We start from the raw sequence: 27,793 nt of genomic DNA, 5'->3' as shown, positions 1-27,793 counted from the left end.
TCCATCTATCTATCTCTCCATCTATCTCTCGATCTCTCCATCTATCTCTCGATCTCTCGATCTCTCCATCTATCTCTCGATCTATCTATCTCTCCATCTATCTCTCGATCTCTCGATCTATCTATCTCTCCATCTATCTCTCGATCTATCTATCTCTCGATCTCTCGATCTATCTATCTCTCCATCTATCTCTCCATCTATCTATCTCTCCATCTATCTCTCCATCTCTCGATCTATCTATCTCTCCATCTATCTATCTCTCCATCTATCTATCTCTCCATCTCTCGATCTATCTATCTCTCCATCTATCTCTCAATCTCTCGATCTATCTATCTCTCCATCTATCTCTCGATCTCTCGATCTATCTATCTCTCCATCTCTCGATCTATCTATCTCTCCATCTATCTCTCCATCTCTCGATCTATCTATCTCTCCATCTATCTCTCAATCTCTCGATCTATCTATCTCTCCATCTATCTCTCAATCTCTCGATCTATCTACCTCTCCATCTCTCCATCTATCTATCTATCTCTCCATCTCTCGATCTATCTATCTCTCCATCTATCTCTCAATCTCTCAATCTATCTATCTCTCCATCTCTCGATCTATCTATCTCCATCTATCTCTCCATCTATCTATCTCCATCTATCTATCTCCATCTATCTATCTCTCCATCTATCTATCTCTCCATCTATCTCTCAATCTATCTATCTCTCCATCTATCTCTCCATCTATCTATCTCTCCATCTATCTATCTCTCCATCTATCTATCTCTCCATCTATCTATCTCTCCATCTATCTATCTCTCAATCTATCTATCTATCTCTCCATCTATCTCTCCATCTATCTATCTCTCCATCTATCTCTCAATCTATCTATCTATCCATCTATCTCTCAATCTCTCCATCTATCTCTCCATCTCTCCATCTATCTCTCAATCTATCTCTCAATCTCTCCATCCATCTCTCCATCTCTCCATCTATCTCTCCATCTCTCGAATTTGCTTTATTGGCATGACTGTAAAAAATACAATATTGCCAAAGTTTGAAATATATGTGGAGAAATATAACAATGAAAAGATCAAATTAATAGAAGAAAAACATTATAACAATATAATCGTAAATAAACAGTGCAACAAATAAGAACTTGTGTTAAAATTTCATACCTACCTACATCTATCTATCTATCTATCTGTCTATCTATCTATTTGTCTGTCTATCTATCTGTCTGTCTATCTATCTATTTGTCTGTCTATCTATCTGTCTATCTATCTATTTGTCTGTCTGTCTGTCCTTCCGTCTATCTGTCTGTCTATCTATCTATCCGTCCGTCCATCTATATATATCAGCATCTAATACTAATACATTTATTGCTAAAGAATTACCATTTGATACTATTACTTTACTATGGTACAAAAGTCACAAGGACAGCAAAAGGCCATGGCATAGTTTTACTTTCTTTTCTAGTCAGATAAAGAGAAAAATAATTGCCATTGTTCAGCAGAGCCGCGTGTAATATCGTACCGATGACGTATAGGCTTAGACATGTGGATATATTGCAGTGCGATTCCCAACAGTCTGAGCCACAGATTCCAGTATTATTCACACACGGAAGATCCCAGAGCAAAGGCCCCGCTGGGGGTCCGAGAAGAGGGGGAGAGAATAAAAGGAGGCTGGATGTCTGGTTTGAGTTATAACACAAGGCGTCCTCTGTGCTGCCAGCCCGTAATGTTCCCTTTGGCACCGTCGACTACCCCCTCAGAAGTGGAGCAGGACCTAGAAAACAAGAAACCAAAGGCTGGAAAAAACTAGAGGAAACGTAAACTAGCTGAGGATGAGGGGAAATCGACATTTAGAAACAGATTCCTAAATAATCTCATAACTTTTCAATGTTTGAAATAAAACAAACCCCAGCTTTTCAACATGGTTTCGAACTCAACTGGAGTTACTTTGTGAAACTACAAAATTACAAGCAAGAGGTTGCTTTTAAATATGATATTTATTGTAAAAATATAAAACGAACACTTTCAGAGCAATTCACTTGACAGAGTCACCAAACACCTGAAAAACATTTAACCAGAAAGCGATTGATCTTGTATAACTCGCGTTATACGCATCAATCTGGACAAAACAAGCAGAATTTGGTATCAAAATTCTATTATATGAAAATAAAAATGAAGCTTCAACACACAATCAATTAAAAGAGACAATTAAAGAGAAATTTATATCATTATTTGCTTTGTTGTCCAGACAAGAAAGCAATCAAACAGGTTTGAAAATAAGTTCATAAATGACAGAATTTTCATTTTTAGGTGAACTATGCCTTTAAAGGCACTACAATGACAAGAAATAACTACAGGAAAACAAAAACAATCTATGATAGTGTTTTTTTTTTTTAGCCGAAATGATACAAACTCATGCTGGAAACACAAATAAAGCCTTTCCAGTTTATCCCACACAAATTAAGAGCAGAAATGCAAAGTTCAGCAATTAAAGGGGGAAATCCTGCCTCAAAACAGATTTGTGCAACCTAGGCAGAAAAATTAAAAAGCATATTTACTTGTGTGTACCGCAGCTCACTGATTTGGCATTTACATTCATGTTTTTGGCAGAAGAAGTTACAAGACTCAACAATTCCTCACTATCCAGCAGTGGTCTTAAGAAAACTGTCAAGAACATGTCTGAAATCATATTTCACCCCAAATTAAAAAGAAAATAATGACAAAACACATATTTTAGCATAAAGAAACCTAATTATAGGACCATTTAAATAATTATTCTTATTACTGTAAAGATGAATTCAAAATTCTACTTTAAATGTTAGAATTATTAATTTAACAAACATTTATAGTGTAATAAAATATAATAATTTAAATTGTAATTTTATATTGTCATTGTCGTGTAAGTTTGATTTCATTTAAATCATTATGGTTTTCTTTTTTACAGTAATAAAATGATTTACTATAATGAGAATCACATTGAGAAAACTGGGAATTTAAAAAATGCATTACGATAATTTCTGGGAGTGTAGCTTATGAAATTAACTGAAAAAAGGAAAACAGGTTTCAAGCATATTTTAATATTACTGATTTAATATGAATAATTTATAGTATAATAATGTAAATGTTATACCTTGTTGCATTGCCTTCAATATGACTTAATTTACAAATCATTATGATTTTCTTTTTACTATAAGAAAACAAGTGCATAACTATGAGAATAATTTAAAAATGTATTATGAGAATTTCTGGGAGGAAAATGCACAACTGTCATGAAAATAAAATCAAAAACGATGCTAAAAAATTCAAATGATCCTACAACTGGCTCCATTTTCCTCATGCAAAATAATTTCTCTAATTTCTTTTAATTTTGGAGTGAAATGTGATACAGGAGACAGGTTTCAATCTAAGTGAGGCTTTAATGAGGCAGCAGCATTGCAAGTAACAAAATGTGTCCCTTTAAGGAGCTGGTCATGTGACACACACCAGAAATAAGGTCACAACTGGTTTTACGCAGGTAGAAAGGCAGCAAAGAAATAAAAAAGGCCTCGGATGACAGCGGAAACCACCACATCAATTACTTTTTATAAAAAATGCACACAGACGAGATAAAATTTCAATCGCACAAACACAAACCTAGCCAAAAAAAACCAAACAAAAAAAAAAATTTGCAATTCCATCTGTCGCAGTTCATCCTCCCATGCAGCAGGGGGCGATGCACTTGAACCAAAAACACACTGAGCCACCGCTGTGCTGTAAATACAGTCCACAGAGTTAGCGCGCACATTCAAATTCTGTTCAAATTCTAGCGAACAAAAGGCCTTCCTGTCGTTGACGTTGCGCATCTCTTGACGAGGAAGTCCAGCGTATCGACCTCAAACCGCTTCCACCGAAACTCCTCAGTGCAGGAACCCCATCAAGAGCAGCGGCAGCAGCAAAACCTGCAAAAACGTGGTCCAGGCGAGCACAGCTCTATTCCCAGCATCCCTCTGGCTGCAGTCGTCGCCGACGTAGCCGTTATAGCACTGACACTGAAACTCTTCGCGCACACGGCTCAGCTCTTCTTCTCCCATCTGGCCCGAGACCTTCAGCGTGTTTCCCTGCCACTCTATGCTGTGAGTGTTCAGGCTGAGATGCAGGTACGTGTCCGTGTCCGGCTGTTTGCGAAGGCAGCGGCCGTGAAATCCGCAAAGCTTTCTGCTGCACTGCTCGGCGGCTGACGTCACATTAAGTAGGTAGCGACCCAACGGCCCTCGCAGGTATTCGTTAAGACTGGAACAAGTCGCCTGGAAGATACGAGATCAAAGAATTAATCAAATACGACTTTTAGAATTTTTGTACATTAGGTTGTAAATTAGACCAATATCTTTCGCAATCACTAATTGTCCAATATTTAACTTTTTATTTCATGATTATCTGCTTTGGCATTTGTAAAGAACTTACTCCCTACTTACTCCTTGTGTCCGTTTCAAAAATCGATAGAATAATGTTTTTTTTGTACTTAGAAAAATAAATGTGTAATATATATATATATATATATAAAAAAATTTGTATAGGATTAATATAAATAGCCATTTTATATTTTTCATATGATTATACATATGCGCATAAATATAAATCATTTGTATAAAATTTATATTTTGTGTACATTTGATACTTTTATTATTTTTTACTTATTACTATAAATTATATATACACACACACTAAACATACATATGCAACTCATTTTAATAAAATTATTTTCTTTGGACGCATTTTCATTTTAAGATTCATAAAATTGTAATATAATATTTTATATGACTATACATTTCTATTAATAAAAATAATAAACAATGTGTGATATATTTATTTATAAACAATAAGAGCAATGCCTGACAAATGATGAAAGAAATGTTGTAATAAATACTGTTAAATAAATTAAAAATAAACACTGAAAAATAAAATTAGTTTCCTAATTAAATTACAATTTTTTTTTTTTATTAATAAATGAACGTTAGATGATGACAAAGGTAATTTTTTCAAATAACAGACTCATTGTACATGACCCATAATCACCATCTGCTGTTAAAAACCCAACATCGCTCGACCCCTCAATTAATGTAAAAACAGTGAGTAGACGCCCTGATTAGGGCACAAACTTACATGACTGCTGGCGTAGTTGGAGTCGCCCCAGAGGATGACGCCCGCTACACCCAACGCCACGCTCTCGCCGATGGTCGACACCAGATCCGTCTGCACACAGACAGAGAGAATCATCAGCTCAGCACTAATGTGAGGATCCCATCAGGAAGCTAAACAGGTGTTTTAGATAACGCTTCATGCGTCACTGAACTCAGAAGTAATCGCTGCACCAAACACTGAGCTTCTTGTGAGGGTTTGTGAATAGTTTGTCTGTTAATCGTTCTGCCGTTTGTATATTTGTGACATCGGTGATGAACGACAAAGACTTCATTCTTCTCTTTCTTGACCACACACTTCGTCTTCAGCCTTTTCATCACATTAGTGACAATCACTCGTTCACTCTTTGACTTTCGTTGAACCGCTTCACCTCTCGTTCCTCAGACACTGACGTCAATTCCTGCGACAATCCAAACTTTTCTGCGTGATAAATGAATGACTGACTTCTCCATAACAGACAAACTGTGTATCAAATCACAAGAAAACTACTTTGTGTCTGTCATTACATTTATAATCTGTCATATTTTACTTTGGCAAAGTTTGCTTGTTTGTTTGTTTATTATTATTGTAATAAAAATAAGAATTATTAATTATTATATAAATAATTATATTGTGAAATAAAATGACAATAATTAACGTTACCATTACCTATATATAACACTATATCAATATCCATTATTCATACAAATAATATATATCATCATTAATAATTATTATAATTAAAACGTATCACATTATAAAATCTAAAATTATAAGAGCAATGATGATAATAGTATTCATATGCAATACTAAAAATAAGAATATTAATTACAATAAAATGCCAATTATTAGTTATATTATTATAAAAGAAATAGTGCTGTCAAACCATTAATCGCATCCCAAATAAAAGTTGTGTGTGTGTTGTGTATATTTATTATGTATATATAAATACACATTCATACAGTATATATTTTGAAAATATTTCCATGTACATTTATATATTGATATTCTTATATTTTATATTATACACAAATATATTTTATATATAAACATAACATTTTCTTAAATATATACACAAACAAGTGTTTGTACTTATATATACATAATAAACAGTATACACATTATGTAAACAAACTTATTTTGGATGTAATTAATTGCGATTAATCGCTTGACAGCACTAGAAAGAAATAACAATTATGAAATAAGTATTCATATTTAAGAATAAGCAATAAAAAATTACAATTAAATGACAATTATTAGTTAGAATTGTATTATTATATTTATAATAAAATAAATAATTTCAACAGCAATAATTTATTAGTAGTGTTAATATTTAATAATATAATCAGTTTTATTTTATGATAATACTTTTATTCTAATCAATAATCAGCATTTTATTATAATTAATTTAATAATAATAAACAATAATTATATTATAAATATTTATAATTATTATTAAATACTAATTATTGATTAGAATAAGACTTATTATAAAATAAAACTACAATGATCATAATAATAATCAATAATCATCATAAAATGATACAAAAATATCAACTGAGCAAGAATAAAATCATTAATTTTATTTTTATATATAAAGTATACAGTATATAATGAACATTTTTCACTGATTCCAGTTTGCTGATTCGTGTTTACAATTACACTGCCAGAGTTTTCATTTTCATGTAATTAAACAAAATATATCTCAGAGTTGTGGTGATTTGTTGAACTTAGAGCGCCGTAAAACGTATTCAGTTTAATTCGCGTTAAGTGTAATTAGTGTGAAGAGTTTATTCAGACGTCTTACATAAGGCTGTTAATTCACCAGGTCATGTGACCAATTCAGACTCCAATGTCTCAAGAAATGTTTTCCACAAGGAGTGTGTTATAGCCCGAGTGTGGCGCTTCTCTCAGAGACGTGCTGGAAAAGCGGCTTGGCTTGTATTTTTATACCTGGCAGCGCTCAGACTCCCCACACACGTCTGACAAACCCCAAATGCCAAACCTCAGTCATTCCCTTACACACACACACACACACACACGCGCTGGCAATCTGGAGAACAAACACAAACAACCACCACACCGAAACATACACATGTCCAGATGATGTTATGTGATCTTCAGCCTGCTGAGAGGCCAGAAATACTCGACAGACTTTAAGGACGGTTTTACAGAAGTCACAGATGTGTCATGTGACCTGCGGAGATGTCTGTAAAAACAGTTATTTAAGGTCTGCTAACTAGGCGTGGTATGATTATATGTTATGGGGCGTTCACATTAAGACACAACATTATTACAACAAATTTTATTTTTATCTATTCATTTATTTTGTTGTATTTTTATTTTATTTTTTTGGAATTTATTGCTTTAATAATTTATTTAGAAAATTATAATTAGTATAATTAATAGTTCTGTCAAACAATTAATCGCGATTAATCTTATCCAAAATAATTTTGTGTTTAGTATGTGTGTGCACTGTGTATATTTATTATGTATGCATGTGTGTATATATATATATATATATATATATATATATATATATATATATATAAACACACATGCATGTATACATTTCAGAAAAATATGTTCATATTAAATATATTTAGATATAATATAAATTATATGAATATAAAATAGACATGTAATACATGTAAATATTTTCAAAATATATACTGTATGTGTGTGTATTTATATATGCATAATAAATATACAGAGTACATACACATGTAAACAAAAACATTTATTTTGGATGCGATTAATCGTTTGAGAGCACTAATTATTCATATATAACTAATAGAATATTATTATTAATATTATTATACAAATCTAAAGTGTAATTAAATTTCTCATACACACACACACACACACACATACACATGCATGTGTGTGTGTATAATATATTTATATAATATATACATTTAATAATGTAATAATATTAAAATAAATTACTACATTTACATACATTTAAAATTTATCTCTCACTTTTTACTCAGTATAGAATATATCTCACATTATTTATGTTTATGCTCTACAACACATTAAATGGGTGATTTTTTAAAAATTCAGTAAAAATATTTTCAGTTTTTCTTCCCACTCATTTAGGAAATAATTATTTTGTATAATATTTCTTAATTTTTTTTTAATTCGAGTTACTTCTCAATTGACTTATAAAGAAAACACTGATTAAGAAATTGCCTAATCATATTTCCCATGTTTAGTAGTGTCAGGTTAGGACTCTGAGTTGGCCTGGACACTAAGCTTTAACTGCTCTGCTCGTTCGAATGCGTGTTGGTAAACATCATCGGACGTCTGTCCGGTAAACCTCAGGGCCTAACGTGTCATCCGAGTTTCTGCTGGCATTGTGGTATTTGCTCTACAGAGCCAACGAGACTCGATGAGAAACACAGATGAGTCTTTGTCTCCAGAAAACCGAGATGATTCTGCATGGGTGATTGCTATATTTAGGACAAGCTACGACATATATCAGTCTGTTTAATTTCTCTGCACCTACATCCCATTGGGAACGTTGTTCAACGCCAGGAAAAATACACCATGAGACAGCAGTCCTGAAATACAAACACCTCAAGAACATTTGAACCTCCTTCAAACAGTCGCAGAAGCCAACAGACCATCACAAAGGTCTTGGTTCAGCTGGACAAAAACGTAGCTCAAGGTTTGGGTTTTGCCTCTGCAGGACCTGCCTCTGGTATTTTTTGTGGATAAAGATCTGGGCTGGTGTCCAAAAGGTTGTACATTTGAATTCTGCAAAGACTGATCTCAGCTTACTCACCTCAGGAATCTACAAAAAGTGTCCCTTTAGATTAAAATGTCAAGAAAGTTATTATTGATTAGATTTTATGAGCGATTTTAGTAAGGCTACACAATATATCGGTATGACCATATTGGTTATCGGCCAAAATTAAAAATGTTTTAATTATATATTTAATTGTTAATGGTCATTTTAAACCACTTTATATTTTAAAACATTTATAATTTAACATTTTACAATGTAATGTCATAATTTAACACTGTATAATCTAATCTTATAATTTTACACTGTAAAATGTAAATGCAAATCTCAAAATGAACATCATTTGTTCATACCGTACATTACATTTTAATGTTAAGCTTACTTGTAGAATGTAATATTTTTTTAAATTAGTATTGTTTCATGCTTATTGTTTAATACTTTAATAATACAGAAAATATACTAAAAGAGGCAAAGTATTCATTTTAAATGTTTTTTTTATCCTAAATAAACTAAACCTAAATATTAAAAAAAAAAAAAAATTAAGAGATTTAATATATATATATATATATATACATATCTGGACCACAAAACCAGTCATAAGGGTAAAAATTTTTTTAAATAAAGAAGCTGAATAAATAAGCTTTCCATTGATGTATGGTTTGTTAGGACAATATTTGGCCGAGATACAACTATTTGAAAAACTGGAATCTGAGGGTGCAAAAAAAAATCTAAATATTGAGAAAAATCGCTAGTTTAGTCCTTAGCAACAAGTTTTGATATTTTTAACGGTAGGAAATGTACAAAATCTTCATGGAACATGATCTTTACTTAATATCCTAATGATTTTTGGCATAAAAGAAAAATCTATAATTTTGACCCATACAATGTATTGTTGGCTATTGCTACAAATATACCCCAGCGACTTAAGACTGGTTTTGTGGTCCAGGGTCACATATGGTATATACACATGTAACAAATATAAAATTTCTGGCAGATACTTATATTCTGGCCGATAATTATTTTCAAGTTACAGACCATAACCGATAAATAACCAATAAGTACAATTCTAAACTATTTTATCTTAAATAAAATAAATGAACTGAAAATTAAAATCCATTATTTTAAATACCACAAGTTTAGTCCTCACAATTATAATATATGGTATAAAGGATACAAATGGATATTTATTTGGAGATCTGCTAAATATTACATTCACCAGCATTATTAAAATAATAAATATTTTTTAAAAGATTAACTTTCAGTGAGCATTAGATGAAGTAAAATGTAATTAAATGTAAAAATAGAGCAAATAACCATAAGCAATAATTAAATATCCAATATCACCCGATACCGATAAATTAAAAACAAAAACTCTAGTATTGCCCGATAACTAACACGATACCAATATGTTGTGCACAACTACTTATGATTCAGGTCAACTTCAACAAATAACCCACACTGGCTTCCACTCTTTTTGAGAAAAAACAAACACTGTCACACCAAGCGTCATCTTACGAAAATCTCACCTCTGTCAGCAGCAGGAGTTCAAGAGGGTTGCCGTTAGAAGCTGGGGGATTGTTTTGGTAAGTGGGCCGCGTGTAGATAAACACAGGCCTGGCTGACCCGTTCCCAACAGATGCCAACCTCATGCCCTCCTTGACCCGGTTCCGTACGAACTGGCGTCCAGCCAGTTGGTCCTTCAGCACTTTTGCCATGTATATAGAAGGATACAGAGCTGTACTCTCCGTCCACAGCCACTGCAGTTCGTTGTTCCTTTTCACCTCCACGTCCGGACAGTGTCCCGTGTAGCTCTTATTTTTGTAATTGTGATTGTAACAATCAGGAAAGAGGTAGAAACCCCAAAGCTGATGGGGCCGTAAGCTCTTGGCCGAACGAAGCGTCTCCAACATGAACTTACGTGCAGAAAGCTCGAACTCTTGCTGGGCCACTTTGGCCACCTGATCTTGAGGCCAAGTTGGGTTTTTCTCAGTGACTAACCGTCGCGAGCGATCGCGGTAAATGTCTTTAGTGCCCCAGTTACGTATCCAGAGGGGCCGCCACTCTTCCCAATCGATCACAGCGAGACCCTTCACTGTCGGGTCCTTGATGTATTTCTTGAGCCCTTCCGGCATCCGTTCTAGGTGTTGCATGAGACTGGCGACCTGCGGTAGGCCGCCGTTGACTGGAGTGCCATCTGGCTCAAAATACGGGTACAAACCCAAACGGTCCAGATAGAAGATGGTGAGATTTTGCTTGGTGAAGCCCTCGTTTGGTGACGCCACTATTTGGAACTGATCCAACTGGAAGGTGACGTCATGTCGAGGTCGACAGTCTTCTGTAGGGGCGTTCCAGGCCAAAAGCAACGGCTTGCCGGAATATAGCGGCCATCTAGTGTTTTTTAACTGCTGTGCTTTTAAACAGATCCAAAAGAGCATCAAAAACAAGAGTCGCAGCCAGGAGACCCACTGATGTCGGGTCGCCCCAAAGAGACCTGTGATGTTTTTCATTTCAGACCTAAGAATACAGCAAACCACTACAATTAATACAATTACAAATTCACTTGCATGTTAAAAGATTGTGCAGTTGGTTCATTGGTACATTATACATATATTAGAACAAATACAATTATGGATTTTGCACAATTTTATGATAAAATTCACTGTATATTAAAAGAACACATTTCATAGGAATCAAACCTATAACCTTGTTCAGAACCATGATCTACCAGCTGAGTTACAAGTTTAAAAGTAAAAAAGGAATTTTTAAAGGAAGGAAGGAAGGAAAGAAATATATGACTATTAATACAAACAACCACTTGCGAAATGACATCCTCTGCCAGCATTAAAATAGTCATCATTAATTCATTGTAACATTATCAACACACTTACACATAAATCAGAAACGTACATTCAGGCATTGACCAAACTTTCGTCAAATGCTTCTAAAATATATTTTACAGTACATGTGATCGCTGGGAATCGAACCCATGCCCTCAGTATTATTAGAACGCAGTTCTGGCATTCGAAATAGAACAAAAGGAAACAAACAATAAGCACTCATATGTTAAACATTCCACAGAACGTTTAAACTTTGTTTCAAACATACGTTTCGGATCATCGTTCAGTGTAGTATGTTACAAAACCGCTTCCGCTTCACATTCTAGTAACAGTTACACAAACTAACTGTAATAGAGGAAACACAGACCTGTATAGATCAGACTGAACCCGTCCAGCGCACCGGTCCAATCACTCATAAACTACCACGTAGCCTCCAACCATCCATCCAGCGGAGGCCAACACCTCATAACTATAAGTTCCCAATCGCTATTTCAAAACAATCTATTATCATTGTTTCCTCGTCTTTGAAACGCCCCGTTCGCGTTCAGTGAGTAGCGCTGGTGCCCCAGCTGGCTCATCTGGATCAGTGATTGAATGTGTGCGGATTTCGGCCCTCAGATTGATAAATGTAGATGTGCATAGAGGGGTGCGAGTTCGTATGTAAAACGCAATTTGCTGTTCTATAAGTTTAAATTTTGAGACCACTCGATGTAATACGATATAATATTACAGATTAAGTCTATATAAAGTGCTGAAGTCGTTACTTGTGGGAGTAAAAGCAGAGTAGTTCTCTTAAATATGCGCCCTGTCCCCCTACATGGCGAGTTGGTTTAGTCCGAAATTCTCCGCTGGGGATGAAGAAGCGTTTCTAACTGAACCGAGCTGAGAGACCTGCAGGAGTCCAGAGCCATTATATACATATCACATTTCACTCCGAAATCATTCGGAGAATTAAATCTTCTCTTTGCTGCCTTTTCCTTCCGTCGCTCTATTTATTATTTTCCACATTATGAGGGTAAAACTACAGCATAACTAAAGACTGACAAAGCAAAAAGTACTGAGGTAGCCTATTACTGTTGTTTTTGAACACGGTATTTATAGTAGCCTACCATTTTTTTTTTGTTTGTTTTTTTTAAAGACATGTATCATGTTAATACCATGTTTCTGAACAGGAATCATGGTAATACCATGGTACTTTTTAAATTACATTACCATAAAATCTTAATTGATTTTATTAGACTACTCTGGAGTGCTTTAAAAATAACTACAAACTTTTTAGAGCTTAGATTAAAAACATTAACTTTTAAAACAGTACATTAAACTGCAAAATAAGCCAAAAATGACATTACGCAACATGGCAGAACTGGCATCAACCTTAGACAGTCAGCTGACTGCAGGCAAGAGCAGTTTCCTGTGGCATTGGGACCATCCTGTGTGCTGACTCATTTGAAAATGATTTGTGAATCAACCCACACAGATGGATGTGACAAACTTAGCACCTCATAATATCTCACCATCCTCTGCATGCAAACACATTTCACCATGAGTAACCGATTGACCCACTTGCTCTTTACGGTTGCTAATGTTTGCTAATGTTTCAAGAACAAAAGCTCATTCAGGCTCAAACTATGAATCCCTATAGGACGCCTACAGAGTATAAAGGCCTCCAGGAAAGACCTCGTTTCCATGTGTTACAGTGAAGATGGGTGTAATGACATGCTGCGGTCAGTGCTATAGGAGGTCTGAGGTCTACATTAGTGGAAAAGTGGAAGGGGGCGGACAGAAGGAAAACCACCCACAGCTGCAGGCCAAAGGGGTCACCTTTGATGATGCCTCTGAAGGGCAGATGTCATGAAAACTTCACAACTGGAATCAAGATTCGATTCTTCATGTAGAAAATATGCTTTGGTGAGTATACGAGTGCATTTCTCCCTCAAATGACGAATGCAGTGTGTATGTTTGCTTCTGTCCGCAGCAGGAGGCAGACATTCCGGACGAGTCCCTGCTCCGGGGCGGAATACCTCAGTACTAAAACACATCTTGTACTAATAAAGGACTGTAAGGGCCTTCCAGCCTCTTATAAAACGAGGACAGATCATACAGCTGCGAGTGATTTTCACCACTAATTTTGTGAGGTAAAAGCGTGAAAAAACTCTCCATCTGACTTTGACAGGTGTTTGTTCCTTAATGTTCAAATCCTTTCTCTCACATCTTGTGTCATGGCCACTGTTTTTATCGTTAATTAAAATTAAAACTAAAAAATATTTATGTGAATTGAATTGTTAAAAGAAATAAATATAATATTTAAAAAAATGTATTTTATTTCAAGTTAGTTGAGAAAGCAAAATTTCACATTTAAAATGACTAAAACTGAATTAAAAATGATTAACTAAAACATTTTACATTTTAAAAATGAAATGAATTAAAATGACTAAAACACAAAATTACCAACTTTAAATAAAATGAAAATGAAAAAATCCAAAATATTAATAAATACTACAATAATGGTACTAAAATAACTCTGGTCATGGCTTAAAGTAACAGTTCAATCAAAAAACGACATAAAAAGTAGTCTGTGCAATTGTGCACTATATTTCAAGTCTTTTGAAGCCATGCGATAGCTTTAACGTCATTGACGTTAAACTTTGTGCAAAATGGGATTTCACAACTATGGTGAAGGGAAACATGAAAGTGACTTAAATTGAGTTTTTTCTCTCACGCAAAACTATCATATGACCTCAAAAGACTTTGAGACAGAATTAAAAACTTTTATATATTTGTACACATACCATGTTTTTTCCATATTACTATGGTACACTGCATTCGTTATGTGTTTAAATATAGCTTTAAACACAACATATATTAATATATAACATCCTTTTCTTCAGAAAACTTTTCAAATGAACACTTTCTTTCTTATGCCACTTCAAATGAAAGCTTCTACTCACTGTGCTGAAAGGTTACCTCTCTCCCTGCAGACAGACGTCCTCAGTTGTCTCTATATGTAGTTGTACACCTGCTTCAGCTCGCCTGTCACTGAATGCACAGCTGCTTTAAGAGAGACTCACGGTTTTGATCTGAGAGAGACCACACCCCTGTACCTCCTACAAATTCCTGCCCATCTCACCCACCCGTCAACAGCCCTGGGAGCCCGGCCAGACTTTTGATCTTTCCGTGATTGAGGATTGGATTTGAGTGGTTTAGTCTGATCTCAGATCAGCCCCTGCGGGAGACCCCATGCAGACCCCAGTTCTGGTTGCCAGGGTGATGTAGAAGACTCCCAAGTCTGTGCAGGACTTAAGGTATAATAAACTAATAAATCACTGTGAAAGTAATGAAACTAGAGATGGTGGCAGAGATAGAGGCGAGAATGTTAATTAAAAGGTTTTATAGCTAAAGAAATGAATAGTACTTAAAAAAATATAGTACAATATGGCACTAGTAACACTTGAATTTCATTCCCAGGGGATATAAATACTGATAAAATATGTGCCACTATGGATATAAGTGTGTGATAAATGTTAAAAAAAAAGCTTATTTATTTTTAGTGGGGAGTCCCTCATGGAGGTCATATGACTAAATTATTCAATCCAAATGTTCATGCATCCACACCAGTAGGTGTCAGTATAAGTCCAAAACCACTATTGTATCATTTGTTTAGGAACACAGACCTTTAGGCTGATGATACATGGGGCAATTTTGGTTAATGTTGCCGTTGACGGGCAACCAGGTGAGACACAGGGCCCTAGTTAGTTAGTTGCAAAGGCATTTCTAACTAAAATGACTAAAACTGAAATTAATAAAAACCAAATAAACATTTTTTTTTTAAATTATTAAAACAATTGAAACAACAAAAATGCTAAAACTTTAACTACAAGTAAAATGGAAAATATTAAAATTAATAGTAATATTATAGAAATGATACTAAAATAATAGATAAAAGTATATATTTGACAATCATATGAATTATTAAAGCAAAAACGTCATGGCATCCACACCAGTAGGTGTCAGTATATTATATGTCCAAGACCACTATTGTATCTATGCTGTATTTATACTGTATCAAATACTGTATAAAATAAATGGCTTTAAAGTGCAATCATATTTACCAATGTTCAATGAATTTTCACAGGCTAAATCCAGCCATTTCAATAGTAATTACGCAATGTACAAGCTACATTTCCATTGATTGCTATGTGGTTATTAGGGTGCCCAGGTCAGTAAAAAGCTGCTGCGAAAATTGAAAGTTGAGAAGAAAAAAAAACTGACAAGCCACACAATTTGAATTATAATTCATGTCCATAGCACAAAAACTCCTAAACAAATGTTGGCTCATGGTTTAAACAGTGACGTCAGTGGAGTTTGTTTAGAGTGATGAATCCCTGAGTAAAAATCAATCAGCTCTGTCTTCACTAATCAGAAGACCGATAACTGACCTCCAATGTCTGAGCCGAAGCGATCATCATATTTGACGAAGCCAGTAAACACAGCTGAACTGCTCTCCATCCCTTTCTCTTGTTTCCTCTTCTCTGCTGACTCAGGAGCGGCTTTCAGGGGGTTTTGCAGAGAAAGCAAAGAACAGAGACCTGTAAGTAGAAAACAAGAGAGACTGAATCCTTAAAACCCTTGAGCTCAGCGATAACATGGAGCTTTATTGAAAAATGGATAGGAAACCCCTGAAATCAGATTATAAGCACACATGCTGTTCTGACAGAAACTGACACATAAAAAGCATTGGTCTTTTTTAGTTCCTTAAAGGAATAGTGAACAAATTATTATTATTAATATTTTAAGTAATTATATATTGTAATATTATTTTAATGTTAATTAACATTTATTATTAATATTGTAATTTATATTTATTCATTCCAAATATTTATTGTCCTATTTTAGTATGGAGAAAAGCAGCCTGAACACTCAGCTAAATAACTGCTTTTCTGCTTCAAGAAAGGAAAGGATAGGTTTCAGTCAACTAAAATAAACCCATGGCAAGTGTGTGAACATTAATGATGGATTTGTTTCTTATAAATACGCAGCTTTTTGCTTCACATGGTGGTTATTGATGGACTGGAGTGGTGTGGATTACTTGTGGATTATTGTGATGTTTTTATCAGCTGTTTGGACTCTCATTCTGACGGCACCCATTCACTGCAGAGGATCCATTGGTGAGCAAGTGATGTAATCCTACATTTCTCCAAATCTGTTCTGATTAAGAAACAAACTCATCTACACCTTGGATGGCCTAAGATTGAGTAGATCTTCGGCAAATTTGAATTTCTGGTTGAACTATTCCTTTAAAGTCACATACTTTCACTGATGTTTCCTGTGTTAGTGAAAGGGATGAGTACACATATTTTCCCCTGTTCCTCTCCCGGGGCCCATGACTCTGTTGGTCAGGACAGTCACTGTTCGGAAGGGAAGGAAGGTCACTGCCACCAGCAGGACATGGATGCCTGGCACAGCAAGAATCAGGCTGCTGTGCGTCAATGCCGGGAGAACGTTCACGGTACCCAAGGACACATCATTGAAAAGGGCTGCGTGAAGTTTTCTAAACAATCCCATTATGAAAAAAGAGGCATTTGGGGATGTTTATTTTCTATGTTACAAACTTACCATAAAGCAAAAATGTATAGGCTTAAGGAACATTTACAGCACAACTGAGAGTTTAGAACATTCCTGCTCGCATGGCTAAATATTTGAGATACATGAACGCTGTTGCCTAATGAGCCTGAGGTTTCAATTATTGAGAATCATCTGAAAACGATTAAGTAGAGGACCAGTTCACGTTGATGGATCAGCCCTGCGCACACTCTTAACAGCTGTGTTCCGAATGTAACTCTAGAGTATTGCATTCTGCAAACAATTAAAAATAATATCTGAAACCATGTACAGCAGGGTTATTATAGTTAACTAAACCATTGACAAAGCAACATTTCTTGATGTGCTATAAATAACTATAACTGAAATAAAATTAATATAAAGTACACTATATTGCCAAACGTATTGACACCCCCTTCTAATGAACAGGTTTGACTACTTTAGTAATTTCCATGAGTACAAATCTTAATGTTTAAGCATATAATGATATTCTAGGGAATTGTGTGCTTCTAATTTTACAGCAACAGTTTGGACAGGACCCTTTTCTGTTCTAACATAATTCAATTCAAGTTTATTTGTATAGCGCTTTTCACGATGCAAATCGTTGCAAAGCAGCTTTTCAGAAAATGAAAGTTTCTACATTATATTTAGTAATAGCTTATCAGTGGTGACTATCCCAAGTTGATGTCCATATGGCAGAAATGTACGGTAAAAATCAAGCAGTTATAGTTAATGTCATGTAATCAAACAGACGGCGAACACTATTAACAGCAATGATTATATGTTGCGATCAAACTTATAGCAAAATTTGGTAGTTGTTTTGGTAGTTGCCTTATACACAATGCCTCTGTGTATAAGGCAAGGTTCAAAAAGAAATGATTGATTCAGTCAGTGTGGAAGAATTTGACTGGTCTGCAGAAAGCCAAGTCCTAATCCAAGCTGAACACCTCTGGTGTGACTTTAAATGCAGACCTTGAGCCAAAACCTCATCACCAAACACCAATGACTTGCCAAAAGTAGTGGGACATTGGGTATTGTATATAGACATTAAAAAAAAAAAAATCTAAAACTTCAACAAAAATGAAAATGTAAAAATATAACTAATTCAAATGATTCAAAACTATTAATAAAACCTATAATAACATCTCAGTGATTCTAAAGTAACACTGGTGTGCGATAAGTAATGGTAAACATTTCAAACATCCAATTTTTAAAGGAATATATTATTAGCATATAAAGTATTACTGCTTAAGATTTTTCTAAATAGTATGATATATGCATTGATAAAAATAGTTCAAATAGTAGTATGCAACAACACATACTATATAATGGAGAAATAGTATGGTAGTATGCTGTTGTGAACATGGGCCAAGGTTTAATTTTTGAAATAAATATATTTTTAAGTTAATTTGAATGTTGAATCCAATTTTGTGTAAAAATGTCTTTACTTAGAGTAGTCCAATTAAACAATGATCCAGATCATCAAGGTCAGTCTTCCAGTATCCCAGTCTGATGTCTAGTGTGAGGGGATGTACCGCTGGTGTCTGCACGCACAGCTGGCATCCCCAAATCCACTCACTCCAACCCTTCTGTCCCTGAACTAATTCCCCTGTCCGAAGTGCTTCCCATGATGGGAATCGTTTTATGTTGCATTTGGGCTGCGTACACCACCGCAGAACTGCCCGAGGTGGCGGCACCCGCTGCAGAACCTCCAGAAGCAGTGGGGCTCGTCTCAGCCCCTTGTATGGTGGTGGCACCCAGCAATGTTCTCTTAGCCTGTCGAGTTGCGGTAGAGGAGACTGTTATCGTTGTAGATCTTCCAGAGGTGGCGGCGACTGCTGCAGAACCTCCGGAGGTGTCAGTGGTATCCACTTACCAACTCTTGTCTTGCTCTGCCACGGCCATGGAGGTCGTCAACGAATCCTTGTCCTGTCCGGTCACGGCTAAGGAGGCCGTCTGTGAACTCTTTGCCTGTCCTGTCGCAGCCAGAAGGGCTGTCCCTGAACTCTCATCCTGTCCTGTCACGGCAAAGGAGGCCGTCTGCAAATCCTCGTCTTGCCCTGTCACTGCTATGGAGGCCATCTGTGAATCCTCGTCCCAACCTGTCGTGGCTACAGAAGCCACTTATGAACTTTTGTCTTGTTCTGAACCGGCCGAGGAGGCCATCTCTGAACTCTCGCCCTGTGCTGAATCAGCCATGGTGGCTGATTTTGAGCTGTCCATCTGGTTAGTCTCATCAAATATATCTGGTTTTGAACTGTCTGTCCTGTCCGTTTCTGTCAAGGAATTCAAACTTGAGTTGTCTGTCTCAATGCTGTTGAGTATGAATTTGAACTATCTGTCGGTCCCGATTTAAGCATTGTGTCTGATGTTGAACCATGTGTTTGTCCCACTTCTATCTATGAATCTGTTTTTTGCCCCACTAGTCCAGTCACGACTCCAAAGACCTTACCCGAGCTCCTTGTAGGCTCTTGTAGCCTTGCCACAGCCCAAGGACCCGCCGTTGAACTCTTAACCCTGCCTGTCACAAACTCAGAAACCATTAATGCACTCCATGTCTGTCCCGTTTCGACCAAAGAATCTGATTTGGAACTGTCTGCTAGTCCAGGTTCAGTCACTGAAGTGTCTGTCAGTCCAGTTTCCTTTAATGAGTCTGTTTTTGAATTGTCTGTTTTGCCAGTTTCTGTCACTAAACTGTCTGATTCAGTCTCTGTCAATGCACCAGATTTTGAGCTATCTGTCAGTCCAATTACAGTCAAAGTTTATGGACTGTTTGCCCACTCGGTTGTCATCAGGGAAAATGTTGATGGACTTCCTGTGTTCCCTGCCTTGGCTCTTGGGGCCATAAATACTCTGTCTGTCTTGTGTGTCTCAGTGTTTCCTAGGTCCCAGTTCTTGTCGTGGCCCTCAGTTCCTTCTGTTCTGTCTGCTCCGCCCTGGTGGGCTCTGTCATGAATCCGGTTCATGGTCTTCCGTCCACTCACCATCAGAGGTTGACCTTCCTTCATATTGACTCTCGCACCACACAGACTGTTGCCCATTACACTGGACTGCATTTCCCATCATCCATTGCACTGAACACACAACTGTCATCATCACACAGCTGTCACCAATCACACACTCACCTCAGAGCTATTACACACACACCATATAAACACACTCAGATCCTGATCTAGTTTGCCGAGTATTGATCTGCATATAGCACTCCTCAAGCACTAGCTGCCTTACCGTGCCATCCGTGTTCCTGTTCAGTTCCAGTATTGTCCTGCGTTTATCACTCCCCTAGTGTTAGCTGCGATACAGAACCTGTTTCTTGTTTTCTTGTCTATGTTCCCTGTATTTACCCCTGTCTCACCGTTCGGACTCTGTTTATGCCCTGCCTGGATTATTTCTGTGTACCTGGACTATCTCTCTGCCTTGCCCTTTGGATATTGTTCGTGCCTTGCCTGGATAATTGCTTACGTTTCGGATTACCTCTTGTCTAGCCCTCTATATACCTGTTTGCCAGTTGTTCGACCCTGCTTGTATTTTGACCTTGTTTCTAAATAAAGCTTGCACTTGGACCCGCACGTCTCACGTCTCATCAGCCCCGTTACACAAATAACCTTTCAGAGTACAAAACAATCACATTGAATTGTGGGATACAGTAAGCCATTTTTATCCCCTAAAACAAAAGCAGTATGCAAAGATGGAGACTTAAAATATTAGTGTACTACACTTGTAACATGGCATTGCTTTATTACAAGTGCAATTCAGCAAGAGATGTCTAGTAATCCGAATGAAATACTAGCATACTAGTGAATTTTGGCAAATTTGTAGGAGTTCATTTGTACGTTTTCACAAGACTTGCTTACGCCCCATTGAGGGTTGAGTTAATGTGCATCTTTATGCTTGCCTTTTATTACAAACTGTATATTTTCCTATGATTCGCATTGTACAAATTTGTATGAAATTCATGAAATACTTGCGTTTCTCGTCAGAACCGGTTGGCATACTCCAGTGTAGGCTATACTGTACATAATGATGTTTTCACCTACCAGTAAAAGTGTGGTACTCTGTTTCATTTAACACATTTTTACCATGTTTCAATCCAAATCTCTCCTAAATCTGCACAGAAAAGGGCAAAAACTGAAATTCTGTTTCAATTGCAAACATATTGTATAACATACAAGTGTTGTGCACTATAATATTGGTATGAAATTAAGTGCAAATTTAATCTGTAAACCACTGGTAGATACTCTCTTCTAATGCTAAATGCAGCTGCGCAGCCGAGATGGATGGAAGCATCCGTGTAATTCTGAGTCAACTCGTACGTGGGAGTTTTGATTGCAGATTTGGGATATGAAATTGTTTCAAATGCACTGAAGTAGTTTGAGTAACTCATATGATAGAGATTATGAGGCTCCAGGCACAGCAGCTAAAAGCCATCACAGCTCATTTTTGGTGTCTCTAAGGAAATCACAGCTAATCTTCAGAAAACCAAGCGGGAATAAATGTCCCCAATTAGGACTATGGGTGGGTCTGAGACCATGGTTCCTTAAAGATGGAATCATGGACATGGAATGTAGATTCGTTTAGCAGTGATAATCATTACAACATCAATGTCATAAAAAATTTGATTAATGAGATCTTTACATTTTCGGAAGAAAAATTTGCTCGAGAAAAATGCTAAACAGGTTATTTGCTTGCTAAAATGTTCTTAAATAGTTATTAGCACAATGCTATGCGGTAACTTGTTCTGAGTGGTTGTTAGTGGCTGTTCTGGCCGGAGTCAGTAAATCCCACCCGTCTCTATGATGGGAATTATTCACTCATTTTATCCTCCAAGTCACTTACAAGCAGCCAAAATGATATGATATTGATAATGATATTGTGCAGCACAAACGGTGTAAAACACTTACACCACTAAGTTTAATACTTAAGATCTCTTTACACCAAACTAGTCTATAGACCTAAGAGTAAGCGCACAGAAGTCTTTATATTTTTGTCTTTGAACCGTTTTTGCAGTAGCTCTATAGCGTTGCTGTTGAAGAGTAATTAGCTGGTGAAGTGGGTTTACTTATTATAGAGGAAACGAATCAAGTGCATTGTAATTACAACAATGTTGTCCTCTGTTGTTATTGTAATAGTTGTACCTTTCCTCACTGTCATACATGATTATTAAAACTTAAGTTATTATCGTCCTTGGTTTGAAGTTTGTATGTGACTTTAGTGTTTGCGGTTTGTTCAAATCTCTTCAAGCAATAATGAGGCTTGATTTAGCAATAATCCTATAAATTTGGCTTCCCTCAGGTCCAAATGATTTTCCTGAGTTCCTGCCAGTGCCTTTGTTCAGTTCAGAGATTTGCATTGCTGGAAAACAGTCTTCGTAATGATAAAAGTTTCCTACAGCAGAAGATAGCAAGCTCTTTTGTTTGTGGATGGAACATTAAGGAAACCAGGCAAAGGTTGAGTTCAGTCCTGTGGAAAGAACAATAGAGTTCGAGTAGAGGACATTTGGGAAAAACAGACCGCAGAAGGGAAAGACAGTCGACTGGCGGAGAGATAAATTAGCTTTAAGTATTTGAAATTGTCCTATTTGGTTGTTGTGGATGAACTTAAACTGGTCATTGGGGAAAAAACACAAGTATTGGTTTCTAGACTTTATAACAACAGGATCTCACTTTGGACCCCATTTACTTCACTCTCTGCAGTGAATGGGTACCATCAGAATGAGAATTGAAACATCACAATAATCCACACAACTCCAGTCAATAATACGATTTGTGTAAGAAGAAATTAGAAAAATGGAATTAATAAATTAACCTACTTTTAAATCATGCTGCAAAAGGGTCCAAATAATGTCAATTCCTATGCATCACATTTTATAGAATAGTAGGAATAATTCATAAACATTTCTAGACAATGAATATAGAAATGATCAACAAATCCAAAAATGTATGTAATAGCCCTTAATTTCCACTCAAATCCACATGCATAGAATCTGGTTCACCCACATTTCCACTTCATATTCTATTTTACTATTGAATTATATTAAGACAAACACAGTTTGTTGTGCATTTATATGTGGTATTTTCTTTAATGCCATCTGATCATTTCAACTGTAATAAATAATGACTGCCACAACAGTGAGAGGGGGCAGGGCTTCTCACAGTGACTGGCAGCACTGTGTCAGTCAGTGCCTCAACTGTCCAATCAAGGAGCAGCAGCAATTCCATCATCCAATCAGCATACAAACAAATCACAGCATAGTAAACAGCCATTGATTCTCTCCTACAGGCTGAAAAGAAAGCAGGATCAGTTCTATAAGGAACTACATGCAAAACCCAGGCTGTAGTTTTACTCACTTTTGTACTAACCCTAACTGCGTTACCTCTACGAACATTGCGTCCTTATGATCTGTGAAGCTCTGCTTGTTACACAATGCCCATCAATTACAGCATTCAAATGCAACTTGATCATTCCGAGGGCTTCTTCGAAATTCTAAACGGAACATGCTAGAAGGTCCTCCAGAGTCCTTCATGATGTGCTCCTAATAAAAGTCAAACATAGCTAAATATTCGCTAATTTCTATGGTCACATACAAACAAACAAACTCATATACAAACCACACTTAGTGTCTTGGCTGTACAGCCTATAATAGTCTTCATGTGGAGGATAACGAGAAAACAAAAAGAGTCAGGACATCATTGTCAGGCCGCAGCCTCATCTCAGTCACACAGCCGGAGTATCTCGCGGCTCGTTTGCCGGGATTCCTCACACAAGCGTCAAGCCCTCCCAAACACAAGGGGGTGCTACACAGCAAGCGTGTCCGGGATCCAGCGGGCGGGAAGAAAATTAAGGGGGACGGATTCTTTGCAGGAGGTCACCAATGGCATCAAACTTCACAGATGACGACCGGAAAATCGGCATGGATACAAGGGTGATCCAACTTGATGATTCCCTATGGAAAAATTAGCAATAAAAGCGTTATAGTTATCACAGCTTGTCATTCTAATTCAATGTAATTCAAAAAAACGTTCTCAAAACACTCCCATACTGATTTACCTGAGGTATGAGATTCTTATGGATTCGTTTTAGTTTGGCTTTCTTGCGGCCATTTTTCGTTACTACTGTTTCTTCGTAAAACTCGTGGGCAAGGTCACCGTCCTCATCGAAGTACAAAGAGCTTAAAAACATGAATACAAGTAAAAAAAAAAAAAAAAAAGGGCATATGCAAAGTATAATACATTTTACAAGTCTAAAGGCCTGTTCACACCAAGAATGGTAGCTACATTAGCGTTCACACCAACCCACAATAACGTTCTCTTTATTATAATCGCATGCTGCGGTTTTGTCATCTGACACTTTAAATGGTTGAGTTTTAAATGAGAAAACTCATTCTGAAAGTGATTCCAACTATTTTGTTCCTCTGTGTCACTATTGTTATAATTACGGTTTCTCAGAGAAGTAGAATATTAAAACTTTATAGTTATCGTTATTGCTCTTGGTCTGAAAGGCCTTCAAGTCGGTATGAAACGGAAGTAGCAATTGTCTTTTAGTCTCTACTGTGACATCTATCTGAGTGAAATGGCATCTGAAATGAGAGGGCGAGACATGATTTCGTCATTCGAGAATTGGATTGGATCATTGGAAGTTGGGGCGTTGCTGGAGGCAGATCTGAATGCTAGTTTGCAGTTAGTTGTGGGGAATTTCTCTCCACTGGATTCACCGCCGACACCCTAGCATGAAGAATTTTTTATTTATTGAGGATGACGACGACAAGGACGATGGCGCGATTGCAAGAGAAAGAGAAAGAGAGACTGCCTGAATGACATCGCTCATGACCGGAAGAGAAGATGAGTCGTTTTGAGGGGGAGGGGAGGTTAACGTTTTTGATTACGAGGGCACATGAATTTGAAAAAATAATGAAGTGCACGGATAAATTATTTAAAATAAACACTACAGTATTCCATTAAAAAATAAGAATTTTCAATTTTGATTTCATGCCAACTTTAAGGGCACTTTAATTTTTTTTGCATTCCACTGCCCAGATTTTCTATCATTTTTCTATGTAAACATGCACTAGATGGATGCGTTTTGTATTGCAACATGTGACACACCAGTTATTTAATATATCTTTTTATGTAATTATTCATATTTAAACATTAAATTCTCATACAAACACTCTTATATAAATATTTAATTTTTAGATTTTTTTTTTTTTGCATATATAAGGTCACTTCATTTTTATTTTTAAAGAAAATATGTAATAAAATTAAGACTTGGAGACAAATAATCTATTTGCCCATATAAATAGTACCAACAATGGCATTGCAACATTGTGTATTCTACAGAAAAATGTATTCATAATTCAAAATTTTATATTCAAATTTTTTTTTTGATTGTTTTGCATTTCTTTGACTTTTTTTTAACATCAAAAAGCAGATTAAATAATAAAAAATTGGTTGTGCATATCAGTTGTCAGAAAAATCTGTATTTTCTTTACTCTGTATTTATTTAAAGATTTACTATTAAATAAATAAGTAAATAAATATATATATATAAATAAACAAAAGTGAGCGTTTTAACTTTTTGTAATAGTTGCGTATGAGTCCCTCAGTTGTCCTCAGTGTGAAAAGATGGATCTCAAAATCATACAGTCACTGTTGGAAAGGGTTGCAGAACATGCTGGAAAATCAAATAATTAGTGGGAGCTGAAGGATTTTTCTGAAGAACAGCAGGCAGTTTAACTGTTCAGGACAAACAAGGGACTCATGAACAACTATCACAAAGAAAAAAAAAATATTTCAACTATGTAAAATTTTGTACTGTACATACATAGAATTTTATTTTTTATCTAGTAAGTAGTCATAAAATAAGAGGAGTAATGTATAGTCAGCCGGTCATTATTGCAAAATAAAACCTGATCCCTCTGTCACGGTTTATTTTGCAATAATGTATCCTAGTTAGTGTACTTTAACACTAAAGGTTCAGCTACCTCAATGACTGTGAACAGTTCGAAAACCTTACTTTCAAACTGTGTGTGAATGTGTGTTTTTCAGATGATCTGTTTCTTGTTGCCAGTGTATCTGGAACAGCGGTCCAGTTATGCTGTCTGAAATCAAGTCACATGCCAGGAGCTGTGGTTATATTTACCTCCTCCTGGTAAACACGAAAGGCGTGGCGTTTCGGATGCTCCGCACCCGGGCCAGGCTCTGCTCTTGGCCGTCTTTAGCAGGCTCATCTCCGCCACCTGAACCTGAGAACGGCCAGTAGCCTTTACCTTTAGACCCGCTGCCGCCCATCATGGGCTGCAGAACATTCTCCTCCTGCTCGGGTCACACTCGGGACGGCTGCACAGCTCTGAAGGAAGACACAATAAACTGATGAACTCATACTGTTAAATATTGACATATTTGATGCCATGAATCTGATAATGTCTGTCATGATGAAATATGGCTATTTTTTTTATGACATGGGAAACCTGTGAGCTTTGCTTTCCCACTCAAACACTTTATTAAAGGAAATTCCTTTTTTAATTGTTTTAAATTTTTAATAACGTGACATTTTATATAATATGTATGTAACAGAAATTTTCACCTCAGCATTAGCATAGCATTGTAAAACATGACAAATTGTGTTTGACAGCCAAATAACTTCGCAAAAACCATATTTAAATTTCTTATATTTAATTAATAAAACAAAATTGCATATAAGTATTGTTACTAATCAATTATTTAATTTTCTAATAGTCTAAATTGATGTAGCTTTCATGCTAATACGGCTAGCATCATAATGTCCTACAACGTTTGAGTTTATAACATAAAATTAGTCACATATATAACGACGACACTTACTTGAATTTAGTCTCCTGGTGTTAAATGAATCAGGAGAGCGGAAATAATGCGAATTAACGCCGGTTTGAACAGATTTATTGAGTGTGTAAAGTCACTCACAAACGAACCGCTGCAGATCAGAGAGTGAAACAAGACACGCTCAGCCGCTCCTGCTGAAACCGGAAATTACATTAGCGCTTCGGGGAGAAGAATGGATAGCATAAAAGTTCAGGATTATATAGAATAAAAGTCTTTATTTTATTTGATCAAACTTTATTTATTATTGTCATGATATTTCATTTTATTGCCACTTAATTTTTATTTTTAAAAATCCATTACATAATCAAAACGAAAGATTTTGAGACTATTTATTGTTACATATAAGCACCCAACAATGGAATCACAACACTATATATCCAACACAGACATTTATTTCATATACTGTGCACATACATTATTGATTTGATTTTTTAAAAGTCAAAATAAGTCAAAACTTAATTTAAGAATGGTTGGGCATATTAGTTATCAAACAATTAAACACAAGTATTTTTTCTTAAATAAAAATGATTGCTTTCTTAATTACATGGTTCACACTGTGAAGTATTCAGCAGCTGAACTTTTTTCAAATAGAAAT

The 27,793-nt window shown here is 36.0% G+C and overlaps 2 protein-coding genes and 1 long non-coding RNA gene across 7 annotated transcripts; 1 reads left to right on the top strand and 2 right to left on the bottom strand.

Annotated features, from left to right (window-relative positions):
• Positions 1 to 2,196: 2,196 nt before the first annotated feature.
• hyal2b (hyaluronidase 2b) lies at positions 2,197 to 14,824 on the bottom strand. Of its 3 annotated transcripts, none has more exons than XM_058761827.1 (4): positions 14,692 to 14,824; positions 10,433 to 11,420; positions 5,141 to 5,230; positions 2,197 to 4,284 (listed from the first exon to the last, which is right to left on the bottom strand). In XM_058761827.1, exons 2-4 carry the CDS (start codon positions 11,411 to 11,413, stop codon positions 3,898 to 3,900), a joined length of 1,458 nt encoding a protein of 485 aa, XP_058617810.1. In that variant the 5' UTR covers positions 11,414 to 11,420; positions 14,692 to 14,824; the 3' UTR covers positions 2,197 to 3,897. The 3 variants fall into 3 exon arrangements, with proteins under 3 accessions (XP_058617810.1, XP_058617809.1, XP_058617811.1); XM_058761826.1 differs by lacking the exon at positions 14,692 to 14,824 and adding an exon at positions 12,111 to 12,345; XM_058761828.1 differs by lacking the exon at positions 14,692 to 14,824 and adding an exon at positions 12,012 to 12,035.
• On the top strand, positions 13,247 to 17,100 carry LOC131531212 (uncharacterized). Its single transcript, XR_009268597.1, has 4 exons — positions 13,247 to 13,651; positions 14,722 to 15,045; positions 16,285 to 16,331; positions 16,780 to 17,100. It is a non-coding gene; the product is annotated as an uncharacterized LOC131531212 (long non-coding RNA).
• Positions 17,101 to 23,389: 6,289 nt separating this feature from the next.
• Positions 23,390 to 27,357, bottom strand: tusc2b (tumor suppressor 2, mitochondrial calcium regulator b). Of its 3 annotated transcripts, XR_009268392.1 has the most exons (5): positions 27,181 to 27,346; positions 26,480 to 26,686; positions 24,389 to 24,509; positions 23,701 to 24,284; positions 23,390 to 23,621 (listed from the first exon to the last, which is right to left on the bottom strand). XR_009268392.1 is itself a non-coding variant. In XM_058760722.1 (4 exons), the coding sequence occupies exons 2-4, from the start codon at positions 26,629 to 26,631 to the stop codon at positions 24,219 to 24,221; spliced, it is 339 nt and encodes a 112-aa protein (XP_058616705.1). In that variant the 5' UTR covers positions 26,632 to 26,686; positions 27,280 to 27,357; the 3' UTR covers positions 23,390 to 24,218. The 3 variants fall into 3 exon arrangements, 2 of the variants coding, with proteins under 2 accessions (XP_058616705.1, XP_058616704.1); XM_058760722.1 differs by having other exon boundaries at positions 23,390 to 24,284; positions 27,280 to 27,357; XM_058760721.1 differs by having other exon boundaries at positions 23,390 to 24,284.
• Between the last annotated feature and the right edge of the window lie 436 nt (positions 27,358 to 27,793).

This window comes from Onychostoma macrolepis, chromosome 22, assembly GCF_012432095.1.
Source record: "Onychostoma macrolepis isolate SWU-2019 chromosome 22, ASM1243209v1, whole genome shotgun sequence".
NCBI classification, from domain to species: Eukaryota; Metazoa; Chordata; class Actinopteri; order Cypriniformes; family Cyprinidae; genus Onychostoma; species Onychostoma macrolepis.
The sequence above is the reverse complement of the archived record's forward strand: the minus strand, read 5'-3'. Positions and strand labels throughout refer to the sequence as shown.